At 42.6% G+C, this 14,189-nt stretch overlaps 2 protein-coding genes across 4 annotated transcripts in view; one reads left to right on the forward strand and one right to left on the reverse strand.

Annotated features, from left to right (window-relative positions):
* The window catches only part of Mmp28 (matrix metallopeptidase 28), a 32,889-nt gene extending 24,470 nt beyond the window's left edge, over positions 1 to 8,419 (reverse strand). The window contains exons 1-3 of the mRNA XM_010621761.1: positions 8,372 to 8,419; positions 171 to 344; positions 4 to 102 (exon numbers count right to left, since the gene is read on the reverse strand). Of these exons, the coding sequence (XP_010620063.1) occupies positions 4 to 102; positions 171 to 344; positions 8,372 to 8,419 (321 nt within the window). The remainder of the gene's footprint in view (positions 1 to 3; positions 103 to 170; positions 345 to 8,371) is intronic.
* Positions 8,420 to 8,704: 285 nt separating this feature from the next.
* The window catches only part of Taf15 (TATA-box binding protein associated factor 15), a 33,387-nt gene continuing 27,902 nt past the window's right edge, over positions 8,705 to 14,189 (forward strand). For all 3 annotated transcript variants that reach the window (XM_010621752.3, XM_010621751.2, XM_010621754.2), the window contains exon 1: positions 8,705 to 8,834. In XM_010621752.3, the coding sequence (XP_010620054.1) occupies positions 8,828 to 8,834 (7 nt within the window). In that variant the 5' untranslated portion in view covers positions 8,705 to 8,827. The remainder of the gene's footprint in view (positions 8,835 to 14,189) is intronic.

Raw genomic sequence — 14,189 nt, forward strand, 5'->3', positions numbered from 1 at the left:
CACCAGTGCCTGGCTCCGCGACCCAGGTCGCTCCTCCGCGCAGCTCCGTGTGGCGCCTGCCCGAGGTCGTCCACCCTGGCAGCGCCTGCCCCGTCCGCCAGTCTAAGGACCGAGAGAGGGAGGAAGGCGGGGAGGAGGCGGGCTAGGCCCTCCCAGCGGGTCCCACCCACCCGCGCCGCGGTCCTGGGGGACTCTTCCGCCGGCACGGCCTCTCCTGCCACCTCCACTTGGTCCGGATCTCTCCGAGCAGGGCCGGGGCCTGAGGATCTCCTGGCAGACTTCGACGAAGAGGGGTGTGGAGTGCGAGGCCCGGGTGTGTGGGAGAAGGAGCCTTGAGCTGTGGTCTGAAAAATTAGGTTTGCGATTCAGACGTGCTTCTTTGGGACTCCTGCCCCACCACCTGGTCTTGGTCTTGGACCGATCATTCACGGCCTATGAGTCCAATTTTCACATAAGAAAACAGGGATATCAATAATACAGATATCATGGGATAGTCGGGGAAATTTCGTGATAATATGCCTGAAAATAACAGAGCATGGTGCCTGGCATCGTGAGTATAAACGGTAGGCTCCAGCTGTATGACCCTTGGTAGAGGACTGAACTACTTGGAGGTCAGTTTCCTCATAAACAAAATTGTGGAGCGCTTGCCTTGCATGCAAGAGTCCCGGCTTCAAGCAAAAAAACCAGAGAGTAGAGAGGGAGAGCAGGTGAGAGAGATTAATTTAGTTCCCAAAATTGCATGAAGAAAAGAAAATGAGCACAAAGTGCCTTATACAGCCATACAATCTTATAAGATGCCCATGAAAAGATCACCGTGAAAGCCTTCACTAAACTCCTGCCTGCCGGGCAAAAATAAATTCTTCATTAACTGTCTTTGTAACTAAGAGCAGGTTGCTGTCTCTCTTCCAGCCTCAGTTCAATCATTTGTGAACTAAAGATGGACCACTAATAGAGACTGCGGAGGTCCTCGGGGTCAGATGAGCGTGTAAAAATAACCTGGAATCTGTAAAATACTAATCAAAATAAATACAGCATTCTTCCCCTGAGGCTCAGGGGTTCAGTAGCACAGTTTTGTGCTAGTTAGAAAAGGAGGAATCAGAAAAATTGGAGTAAACATTTTATAAGCAGCCATTCCTTTGGTGACACTTAACTGGAAACAAACCCACTTTCTTACCTTCCAACCAACCAACCGTGAAAAAGAGGCATCACTCATCGGGGGGGGGGCACTTAGAAATAGGTGTTTGTCTGAGCAGACCAATGAGGAAAAGTCACGCTCCATGGTGCAGACATGTCTGCCAGAGATCATCTGGGAACAGAGTCGAGGATACATTTCTTTGCTCATCTATGCCCCTCTCTTAGGGTGCCCTTGCCTACATCTATAATGATCATCCCTTCTAAGGTGCTGCCTCAGAGATGGTGGAAAAGCTTGGGCCCTGCTCTCAGAGAGCATCCAGTCTAGCCGGGCTAACCAGAAGGAATGTTCTCAGCCAAGGATAGAACAGATTGATTTGGCACTCAGGAGGCTGAGGCAGGAGGATCACCATGAGTTTGAGGTCAGCCTGGGCTACACAGTGAGTTCAAGGCCGGCCTGAACTACATAATGAGATCCTATCTCAAAACAAAAAAACCCCAAACAAACAAAAAAAACCTCAACAAGTTAGTATCTGGGCAGCAGGAGGGTTTAGTTCCTTTCCACCTCCGAAGATTATTCCTTAATCCCAGATTCCATGATCTTCAACACCCAGAGGCCTATAAAGCTTTCAACTGACTTGCTGTATGTTTTCCCTTTCACTGTATGCTTTCATACACTTTTCACTGTATATTTTCACTTTGTAGTATATAGCCAGAGACAAGTCACATTGGATAGGGTGGGAAAGGAGGACAGTTTACTGCATGCGTGGGGATCAGAGGAGATATGAGGAGGAAGGAAAGGTCGATGAGAAAGGCAGGGCAATGTTTTGGAAAGAACTCATTCCATAGTGAAGGAAGGGAATAGCTTTGGAGCAGGGATTCGCAAAACACCTTCCCAAAATGGCCCCATCCCAAACAATACTGTGGTGAAAAGTCCCTCTATGGTCCCAATATTATTATTTCTTCTCTGGAGGGAGAAGGGGTGGGGATGGAGTTAGAACAATTAATAATGATTAATACCTGTTGCAAAATTAATATGTGCCTTGTATGTGGTATATGGTTTACATAACTCATGTCACTGAATCTTTGAAATTTCCTTGTGAAAAAACCATGATAAGCATCCTTATTTTAAAGACGGGGAACCTGAGGCACAGGGATCATATGATTTGTCCAAGGTTATAATCTAGTAATGGAGCCAGGATCCAAACCTGCATGGCATAACCCCAGACCTTGGACCCATATCTACTATTCCCTTTTTTTTTTTTTTTTTTTTTTTAGGCAGGGTCTCATATGTAGTTGAGACTGACCTGGAACTCACTGTGTAACCCAGGCTGGTCTCAAACTCACAGCGATCCTCCTGCCTCAGCCTCCTGAGTGCTAGGATTACAGGCATGTGCCACCACACCAGGCCCCTACTATACCATCTTGCTTCAAGTCAAATTCATAACATGGGGTTCTTGGTCACTTGAAATGAATCACCTAGAGACACTTGGGCTGGGGAATAGACTGCTTGCCGAGTATGCATGAGGCCCTTGGTTCCATCTCCAGCATCCCTCCTCTCAAATTCCCAGATTCTGATGCTTACTCCATACCAACTGAATTACTAAATACCAAATGCCAGTGTCTAAGAAGAAAGCTCTGAATTTTCCAGTGGTCTAGTTCTCACCTCTGCTCCCATCCCATGTTGGTTGAGTGGTTTTTTACCCAGCTAGGCTGAAACCTCCTGTTCAGAAAGAACGGCCTCCCCTTCCTTCCTTTTTCAGCACTGGGGTTTGGCTCAACTCCAAAGGACTCCCCAGCTGTCCAGGGTGGACAGGACTCTTGTGGAACTCATGTCTTGGGCACACTGCCTGCCAAAGAGAGTAGCTGGCAGCTGCCACTCAGGCCCATTCCTCCTGCTCTGACAGAAGGCCACAGCAGGATCCCTTGAATCAGGCAGGACATGTGGCTCTGGACAAAGAACCTCTAGCCTCAGTTTCTCTCTAAATAATAAAGGAACAATTGGCTTTGTCTCTGCTCTTTCCTCCTCCCCAGGAAATATGCAGAACACAAAGTAGATTTTATCAGAGGGAATTCTGGGATCAGGAGAAAGGCATTTATGGGAGGGCTACCCTCAAGAAACCACAAGAATAGGAAGAATAAGAGGAATAATGCGGATAAGCAATGAGCTTGAGAGAGCTGGAACCTGGCTTTTGCCAAGCTTAGGAATTCAGCTGGGACAATGTGGACTCATTGCCATTGCTTCTGTATCTTTCACTGTGATGCAATTCCCAAAGTCCTGACTTTCTAGCAACCACCTCTTCCTGAGGAGGAGAGGTTTCCTTGCTGCAGCACACACAGATGTGGGCTCTTTAGGCTAGACCATGTTCACAAGTGCATCTGCCTACTTGAAACAAAACAAAACAACAACAACAACAAACCTACATGCAAATGCTCACAGAAAAAGCAAGAAACCTGGAGCAGGACAGACCTGTGTTTAAATCTTGACCTTTTCATAATCGGTGTGAACTTTGCAAGTTAACTAACCTCTCGAGTTTTGGCTGTTTTATAATAGGACAGAGAAGAGGCTGGAGGTATAGCTTAGTGGTAGAACTCTCGCGTGACGTGTGTAAGATGCTGGGTCCAATCCCCAGCCTTTGATTAAAAACAAACAAACGATGGGACAGAGAATTGTCATTTTATAGACCCTGACATGCTATGGGAAGTGAATGAGACAATTAGGAATTTAAATCTTGTAATGTGCTGAATGGATTTCAGGTGCATAGACATGAATATACACTTGTATATTTTGTGTGATTTTACACTTGAGCACATTTACATCCAGACAACATATCCGAGCCTGCCCAAGAACAAGTGCAGAAGCACTGTCTTGCTAGGCAAGGCTGTGGCTCAGAGCAGCCCCACTTCCCCAAACCCTGGTTTATCAACCTGTAGGCCTCTTCTGGTTTGTTTTTACTCACCCCAGGTCCCAGGAGACTTGCAAGGAGCACAATAAAAGCTCAGCCAATCTGGCACTATGCCTTACTTCCCTTCCACATAAAGGCTGTCTACCCGCCAGGCATCTGGCCTCAAAGCCTGGGCCAGGACCTGCTTAGCATCTGCAGCTTTGCTTAAAAGACCTGCTAACAGGAAAGTGTCTGGTTCCTTTCCACCCCAAACAGGAAGTGCCTGCCACAGTTGGGAGGACGGGGCAGCCTGTTCATTTCCAAGGAGACTCCTACTGTAGCGCTGCAGTCTCAGGGTAATTGTTGGGGGGGGGGCTGCTCTCTAGGAAGGTCAGGGAAACTGGCCTCCAGGGACATCTCCCTGGGGAGGGGATAGAGCAGTGACAATGGCTACATGTTGCCTGTGGCACAAAGTGGCTGTCATCCTTTCAACAAACACTCAAATGGAACGCTTACTTTGTGCCCCATAGGAGATAGGCGAAAGTGCTAGATGATGTCTAGAAGCTTGAGGAGTTTACAGGCAAGCAGGAAAGACAGCTCATGCTCTTTTTGTTGTTGATTTTATTTATTCATTCATTCATTAAATATAAGATCGATTACCCACCTTCTTTTAAAAAAATCTATTGTTTCAGTCAATGTACTAGGTACTAGAGGTTCAGAGGGGAATGATTTATGCTATCCAGTCACAGAACAAATTGGCAAAATATGAAAGCCTTGAATTATGTGGTCGGCACAACTGTGAGTTCCACGGGATTTCATTATGGTCTGGATTTTACTTTGGCCTGAGCAATAACATTCCCCTGCTTCCCCTCCTGCCTCCTGATGTCTTCTATATGTTCAAAACCATAGCCAGAGAAATCCTGGTAAAGGAGATCAGGCCCCTGCTTAAATGGCTCCCTCAAATGGTTTCCCCTCTCACCCTAGGAAAATCTAGTTTTTACAATGTCCTTACGAAGCCTACTGATTGGGAAGCTGTTCAGTGACTGGAGGCAACTCAGAAATTATCAATGTCAACATGACACTATCATCAATAGGCTGAAGGCACAAAGGGAGGAGGCAGATTATGGAGTCCAGGAGCCAGAGTCACCAATAGAAAATGGAATGCTGGACATTTCCTGAGGAAAGGAGGGGACAAAATAGCCCTCCATTCTCCTCTCTTTCTTCCTCTCTTTCCATCTAATTTTCCACTAGGTCTGGTTGGAAGCGATGGCCTGAGGGAATTTTCAAATTTTAGTATGTGTTGGGGAATTGAGCCCAGGCTAGCACTTGTACCACTGAGCCACACACCAGCCTGGCTTGAGGGGATTTCAGACTATGGAACAACACTACCTGCAGGGGGCAGCTCCTCCTGTGAGGAATAGATCAGGGGCAAAAAGGCCCAGAACCAAGACCTTCTGAGAAACATGCTGCTAATGCTGATGTATAACATGTCCCTGCTGTCCTCCCTCAGGATGCAGACTGGGGTAGGACGGTGAATGTCCAGGAAACAGGATCGTGCAGTATGAAGAATAACTGGGTGAAGATGAAAGCTTGTTGCAGAGACATGATTTTTAGTGGAATCATCTAAGGGAAAGGCCTGGAAGGAAGGAAGGTGGAGGAGTCAACATGAGTGTGTTTGCGGTGAGAAGAACCCGGGGTAGAGAAAGCTGTCCCGGAGCAGTGCCGACATGGAAGGAGTTCGCTGTTTCAAGTTTGGAAGATCAGGACACTGTGGAAAGATCACTAAGCTTACTTAGTTCAAAGGCCTGGTAGGGGCTCTGCTTCTGTGCTTATTGTCTGTGGGAATGTGGAAAAGAATTTTACTTGCCTGAGCTTTGGGGTTCTCATCCACAAAAATGAGGAAAACAGCACATGTATTTCACAAGCCTGTCTCTGTTCAGAAAGATAAAGTATATAGAAAATTAAATGTTACTCCTTTGACTTCCTCAGAAGTTCCTCCACTATTTTAAATTTAATATCCCAACTCCTCTGTAAGGCACACAAGTCTCTTCAGGAGGTGGCACTTTATGTATTTTCTTTTAAGAGCCTGGAAAATTTCTTTTTCTGCCCCTTAACCCAATTCTTTGCTGCTATTACACATGCTAGGCACTCTTGGGTTGCCTTCCGTTTACTTTTGTCACTGTGTTTATTACCACTCGCCTTCCAACTCTACAGACCAGCCAGGAGCAAGCACTTGCAATTCTGAAAAATTCTGCTCTCTGTCATGGCACATACAGCCCTCTTTGCGTGGAGCATGCCGTTCCTGGTATACCTCTGCTGCTTAACGCCTAGCCTTTTCTCAAAGGGCAGGTTAGGAGGCACCTCATGAAGGTAGCCTTCCTTGATACTCTTTACCCTTCACTTTGATAAAGTGCTCTGTGTATATATTTTTGGTTTTAATGCATATTTGTTATACAGAATAGTGAGTTTTGGCATAGCATAATTTGATCACTCCCCCTTCCCCATTTCTCCCCGCTCCCGCTTCCTCTGTGTTTTTAGAGCTTCAATTCTGCATCCTCCACTCCTAACACACTCAGCAATTGATCAGAACCCTACGTTTGGATCCCTCTCCCCTTTTGTAGTACTGGAGATTAAACATAGGACTTTATGCCTGCCAGGAAAGTGCTCTACACTGAGGTACAGCCCCAGCCCTTTTTATTCATTTTATTCTATTTTGAGACAGAGTCTCACTAAGTTGCCCAGGCTGGCCTGGAACTTATGATCTGCCTGTCTCAGCGTCCTGAGATGGAATTATAGGCATGGTCCACCGTGCCCAGGTCTGTACCATTCTTGTTAAGAGACTGCCATTCCTATAGGGCAGGGGACATACTTCTTATTTCTCTATCTCCAAAGCTTCCAGGGTCTACGCATGGATTAAGACCTCAGGAGATGGCAGTTGAGTGAAGAATGAATGAATGGTGAAAAAAATTTAGGAAGTCAATGACGAGTAGCACTGTAGCACTTTATGTACTTCCTTTTTTTTTCAAGAACCTGGAAAATTCCTTTCCTACCCCATAACCCAATTCTTTGCTGCTATCACACATGCTAAACTGTCTTGGGTTGCCTTCCTCAATATAGATGCTAGACAGTTAAATGGCTTTTAGTCATGAAGGAATTTTTATTTCTTTAGCCTGGCTTGTTTGGACCTGTGACCCTATCTAGAGCTGAGGGAGCAATTTCTGTGGGTCTAATGAGAGATGACCTCATGTCTTTTTTTTCTGGCCTGAAGGCATAAATTTTGAACTTGGCCCTCCACCTCCATTCCAACCTTCTTCATTTGTTCTCTATCATAGTGAATGATATTTCCATCTGGCCACTTACATATGCAGTTAACACAATACTCTTTTTTCTGCATTAGCCCCTCTCATCCAAGTTGACCACCAGCTGTTGTCCAGGTCCCTAAGTGTACTTGGGATCTCTGCACTTACTTCCATCTCCACACCTATTACTAGAGTCCAGGGCCCTATCATCTCAGCAGAATTAGCACATTGGCCACCTAATTGATCTCCCTTTTCTTAGGTACCTCTCATTTCCATGCATCCTTCAACCTGCAGCTGGAAAATACAAATCTGATCTTAATTCTTCTGTGAAGTGCTTTGGTGGGTGGTTCCTACGGCCTTTAAGATATGGTTCAAACTTGATTGTACAAAGCTGCAGCTGTTTAGCCTCCTACTTGTCTCGCATCATCTACTGTCCCCTGGGGGTTATACGCTAAATATATTGAATTACCTGTTCTACAATTGGTGCAGACATCTTTTGCCCACTTCCTTAACTGTCAACTTCTGCTCATCTCCAAGGGCTTTGGCTTAGGTGTCATATCCTTTGGGAAAATGTCCTTGCTACTTCTCAGAGCTTTCCCAGGGCTTTTTTTTTTTTTTTTTTTTTTCCCTTATGCAGTAGTACAACATTAGGGTTAAAACCACAAGCAATGGTACTGAGTTATCAGACTTCAAATTTTAACTTGGTCGTTTTGTAGCTGTACTACGTAGGGCAAGTAAATTGTTTTATCTGCAACATGGGGATAATATTTCATCAGTCTGTTTTGAGAAATAAGACGATATAAGGTGCTCACAATTAAGTTAGCTGTTAGCTTGCTCCGCCGCCCCACCTCAGTCTCGGGATGAGGTTTATGTATGACTGTGATTTAACGCACACTTTTTTGTCTGGTCTCATCTTGTTTTCTCCTGGATCAAGCAGTCAAAACAAGTCAGATGCGATACTTTCAGTCACGACTTTCAGTCCAGTAGTCTCTGACTCTGAACGCCCCCAGGTGGTTCAAACTCTCTGCAGCAAAAGCCAAGCGAACTAGGACATACCATTCCAAATTTTCGGCGAATAAAGGTCTTTTCTAACCGAATATTCATGTTTATCAGATAACACCTTTTTAGCTTCATAACTTCGAGTTGTATCAGGTTTAATGAAGTGAAAAGTAGGATTATAAGAGAGTCTGTCCAGCTTCCTCCCCCATCACAACAATGGCATTGGTACTTACCCTTCTCGATTCCCTCTCAATAATGGTACCGTCCGCGGAGGGGAGAACGGGGAGGGACTCCGAAGTCCTCAGTGTTCGTAGACTGGTACTAGTGTACAACCACCCCTCCCGCTCTAACGCTGTGGTATCGCTCCCTACCTGCTGATTGGCTGCCAAGATCCCGCAGTCCGCCTCAGCCTACCGCTCCGCCCTCAGAACAGCTCCGGCCGCCGCCGCGCCGCCCGGCTCTTATTCCTTGTTTTCGGCGGGCTCTTGGGCCTCCGCGCCGCGGCCCTTAGTCATGTCGGGTAGGTGATTTCTTCAGCGAGCAGCGGCCGCGGCGTGAAGGGGCCTGGCGGGGTTGGGCCGCCTTCCAGCCCACCGGAGTTGTGTTAATTCTGTTTTAAAATTTTTAAATTAGTAAATACTTTATGTTCTCATTCTAACAAATATTCACTTTTTCAATTGCTTTGTTCTCATTAGTGTGTATTCTTTTTTCTAAACTGTTTTTATTATAAAATGTTATAGGAAGAGTTCATGACAGAAATGTGTGGATAAGTAAAGCATGAGCATTTTTGCAGCCAACATGCAAGTCAGACACAATTTTGTCAGCAATCTGCCTGAGAACCGGTGTGTCTGGTTCTCCGCTCCGCCTCAGATCTTTCTGCGAGGCCTCGGGCTAGTCGTCTCACCGCTTCGTTCCTCAGTTTCCCCAACCATGAAGTGGAGCTGGGCCTTCCTGACTCACCCATTCTTCAGGTGGGGGCCTTGACGCTCTGGGAGCCTTTTCAAAGGACATTGTATTATATGAAACCATATTTATCGTCGTCGTTCCTTCTGAAGTAACCACGTGGATTCGAGTTGGGCGCCTTTGCTTGTAATTCGGTTTCCTTTTCACCTGTCGTTCTCTACCCGCCTCCCCCCAACTTCTCCGTGTTTTGTGTCCCGAAAAAGCTTGGAAGTAAGCATTGCAAGTATTGTAAAGTTTTGTATGTATATGTGGCATTTCCCTTTCAAATACGGATCACGAAAAAGGCATCGGTCTCTTCAGGACAGCCAGTTTAGATCCAGCTGAACCAGACTAAAAAAAAAAAAGCTAGTGGAGGGCCTCTTGATGTAGTAGTTTTACCTGATCGAGGGCCTCTGTTGTTAGACGGTATCACAGGCGGCGAAGACCAACTATCCACTTGTTAGAGATCATCGTGAGAATTAGATATCACTTTCCTTGTTAGAAAAAGATTTCTTGGAGCTAAGTGGTTGGGGTGAAGCAGCCGTGTAGCAGAAGCTGTTAACATTTTTAAGGGCCAATTTATTAGTATTTTCAAAACCCCAGGGACCCAGTCTTGTAGAAGGATGGAAATGTGGCAAAAGAGGCAGCAGATGGAGAAGAGTCCAATTTAGCAAGGAAGATTGGACAGAATGACACTTTCCTTAGATTAAGCTTGTTAATAAGGGGCCAGACTAGCAGTCTTTTTTGAGCCTACTTTATGGAAAAAAACTAAACTGCATTGGATTTACCTCTTGATTTTCATTTAATTTTTGCTCAAACGGAGTAATTCCAAAGTAGATGTGTGTACATTTTGTACCAGGTACATAATTTGGCATGAGGTCCACTAAGGTTCCAGAAATTTTCATAGGAGTACTGAATTAGGGTGTATAACTTATGTTTAAAAATATAAAAATTCGACTTTCTGTTCTGGAGAAACTGACCGTTTCAGTAAATACAGTGCTCATTAAAATGATTTTTAACGTAATTACTGGTATAATAGGTTATTTTTGTAGGACTGGGTAGTTTGAGTGGAAAATTAAAATTTAGGGGTTTGCCTCTTGTGTAAAATTGAGACTTTTCTGTGTATCATTGTAGAAGCTGTACTAATCTGATCTTGAAATTAGCAAACACCAAATGTTTGTCCCTTGGTAATGTCTTTAATATCGAGATAGCTTTCAAGGAGCAAAGTACTGTTCAACATAAGCTTGGTTCTAGACAGTCAATTAAAACTAGAATCTTTACATTTTATTTAGCCATATAATATGTACATTTTGTAATGTGTGTATAAAAATACTTTTGACTTTGTCAAAATAATGCATTTGTTTAATGAATGTTTAATAAACTTTAAATTTCCCTTAAGCAGTTAATAACAAGTCCTTTAAGCATTCAAGACTGCACTTTTAAATTTAATCTTTCAAATTGACTCAACCACTCCTAATGCCTGGTAGGCCTGATTTATAAACCTAATAAAATGTAATCACTTAAGTAGTAAATCAGAACTAAATATTTTAAATGAGTCTGACTTCAAATACTGTTCACAAAGGTTATCTGATGTTTCAAGTTAAATCACAAGTTTATCAATTAAACAAAAATAAAAAAATCAAGATATTTTGTAGGTATCTTGAAAGTCCTGTATCTTCAAACACCAAAAAAATGTGAAACAGGAAAAGAGCAGGGCTGGGGATTCAGCTCAGTGGTAGAGCATTTACCTTACTTGTAAGAGGTCCTGAGTTCAATCTCTTACTATTTAGGGTTGGGAGGGGCTTAGGAGAAGAAAGGGCACATCCTTGCTGCTGCAATTGATATAGAAACCAGAGTGGTAAGGCATGGAGCTAACTTGGCAGCTACTCTGGAGAAGAGGGTATAGGTCTTGTTTAGAGATTTAGGTTTTGTTCAAGTAACTAGGGACAAGAGACAAAACCTTGACACTGTTAGAGCTGGGTAATGAGAATTGAAGCCCTTATATAAATCTTGGATTTATAGATTATGTGTTTGAAGTGAAGGAGTGAACTAGGAAAAAAATCTTACTTATCTCTTACTATTAGAGATAATCCTGGCTACTGAGTGAGAAGTCTTTACCTGATTTGTAACCAGGGACCATTGCTTCACACACTTGGATTATTTATTTAGGTTTTAGGGAATGTTAAGATAATTAACTGAAAAGTTGTTTCTGGGCTGATAAAATCCTTGGTGATCTTTGTGAAAACATGAGAAAACATTTTTCTGAAGAAAATGTCACAACTTAGATCACAAAGAATCTCAGAAAAAAGCCTTGCAAAAGATGAACTGAGTCTAGGGGTGTAAGTTGGTGATAGAACACTTGCCTAGCATGTTCAAGGCCACAAGTTTGATCCCAACATTGCAAAAGTAAAAATCACAGAAAAATTACAGAACACTGCATTAGAATGAGAGTAAATGATAAATGTGACTGGGGTCCCGATATACTTAAAATCTGAAAGTATATGTTTGATTTTTAAAAATCTAAATAATGGGAAATAATAAACATGGGAAAAGGCCACATAGATTTGAAAAGGAATTGGGAAAAGTAGGTTGAAGAGTAGAAGAAATAATGGATGAGATTGATGTAACTTGCCAGAATTAAATCAGAAGAATAAAGACGAGGGGCCAGGGATTTAGCTCAGCGGTTCGGTGGCCTGCCTTGCAAGCGCAAAGACCTGAGTTCAATCCCCGGTACCAAAAAAAAGAAGAAGAATAAAGACGAGGGGCCAGGGATTTAGCTCAGCGGTTCGGTGGCCTGCCTTGCAAGCGCAAAGACCTGAGTTCAATCCCCGGTACCAAAAAAAAGAAGAAGAATAAAGACGAAAATAAATGGAAGATTAAGAAATGTGGGAAATGGATTGAGAGTCTTGTTTAACAGCATGATTGAAAAGGAGAAAATGGGGAAAGACTAGCATAAATAATTGGGATTTTTCCAAAATAGATGGGACATTTCAGTCAAGCCCTCGTCTCAAACATGAAACAAAAATCATATCTAAATAGATCAGAGTGAAACTGCACATTATAAAATACCAGTAACATCCAAGGAACAAGATTAATAACCTCTGATAATTGGTTAAGGTTAATAAGTTTTAAGGATGGAAAGTAAATGATCCTTAGAGCTAGAGGAAAATAACCATTGATCCCAAATTTTCTGTCCAGACAAAACTATCATGTAGTTAGGTACTTCTGAAAGTCTGTGAATACCACTTTGAGGTATTTGCTGAAATAATAAAGATTAAATCCAGGGCTGGTAATGTAGCTCAGTTTTATAGCTATTGCCTAGCATGTGCAAAGCCCTGGCTTTGATCACTAGCAGTCGAAAAAAAACCCAGAAGGAATTTTTTACAAAACCAGTGTAAAAGAAAGAAACATGGTAAAAGGAGTATTGTCTGTATAGCACCAAATTGAACATAGACAATGAATAAATTTAGAGATTAAAAAGTGAAAGCAAAATAGGTGAGGTTTGTGATTGGAATTAAGGTATTAAAAGTAAGGTCTATGTTTCAGTGGAGGTTGAACTTTAATTTGAACTTTGTCAGGAAAGCATGTTAAAAATTGATTTTAGTCGTGAAAAAAATCAAGTAACAAAAATTGAAGTTGACTGTAATTTCGAAAGTAGTAAGAAAAAAATAAAAATCTAATAAAGGAATTAGAAGGAAAAAAAAACATGGTAAATAGAAAGTTCCAATTTAAAAATAAATGTTGAAAGTAACATGAAGATAAACCAGGCAGATACCACCACCCTAAAGGTGGTTGTATAGTGAGTAGTAGCCATTGAGTAATGTTAAAAGGAAATTCATCAGGAGCATATGTGTAGTTTTACATGTGTAATGGCCTCAAAGGATAGAAAACAAAAAAAGGACTAATTACAATAAATTGACAGGTCTGTAGTAAGGTGGGAAGTTTTCAAAACTTACCTCTGTATAATTAATAGAAACAATAATAGGACCCATTACTCCTTAAATCCCCTCACTCTGGGGGACTGAGGCTGGAGGATTCCAAGTTTGTGCCTAGTCTGCGTGGTTTAGCAAGACCCTGTATCAAAATAAAACTAAAAGGGATGGTGGTGTAGCTTGGTGCAAAGGCCTCAGATTTGATCTCCAGTACCACCAAAACAACCCAAAATAATAAGAAACATTGGTAAAATCTGAATGAATTTTATTGATGTAGAATTTACTCAAAATTTAGAAACTTGTCTTCAAGCATCTGTATAGGGGTTATGCCTCAAAAAGAAAAAAAAAAAGCAAGTCCTGACATACTAAGAATGATAAAATACTTTTTCTGGCTTTGGTGGAATGTTAGAAAAAAAGAATAAACCTGATACACTTGGAAATTTAAAAGCACTTCTAAATAATTTCACAAGTCCAAACAAAAGGCTTGAATGTCTTTTTTTTTTTTTTTTTTTTTTTTTTGAGGTTGGTATTAGGGATTGAATGCATGGTTTTACGTTTGTTAGACAAGCACTCAAGCACTGAATTATGTCCCTGGCCCTTTTTCTAATTTTGTATTTTAAGACAGGGTTTTGCTAAATTGACCAGGCTGATTTTGAACTTTCCATATTCCCATCTCAGCCTTCGAATAGCTAGGATTACTGGTTTATGTCACTGTGCCTGCCTAATCTTTTGTTTTGCCTTTTTTTTTGAGACAGGGTCTTGCTATGTAGTTCAGGCTGACCTTAAACTAACTGTAGTTGAGGCTGGCTTACAGCAATCCTTCCTCAGCCTCCCTGGTGTTGGGGTTACAGGCATGTACCACTATGTCTGGCTGTGTCAAATAATCTTATTTATTTATGTATTTATTTATTTAGTACCGGGGATTGAACTCCGGTCCTTGAGCTTGATTGGCAGGTGGCTGAACCACTGATCTAAATCCCCGGCCCTGTGTCAAGTAAAAC

This window comes from Fukomys damarensis, unplaced genomic scaffold (genome assembly GCF_012274545.1).
Source record: "Fukomys damarensis isolate Sample0158 unplaced genomic scaffold, DMR_v1.0_HiC HiC_scaffold_13, whole genome shotgun sequence".
Lineage (NCBI taxonomy): Eukaryota > Metazoa > Chordata > Mammalia > Rodentia > Bathyergidae > Fukomys > Fukomys damarensis.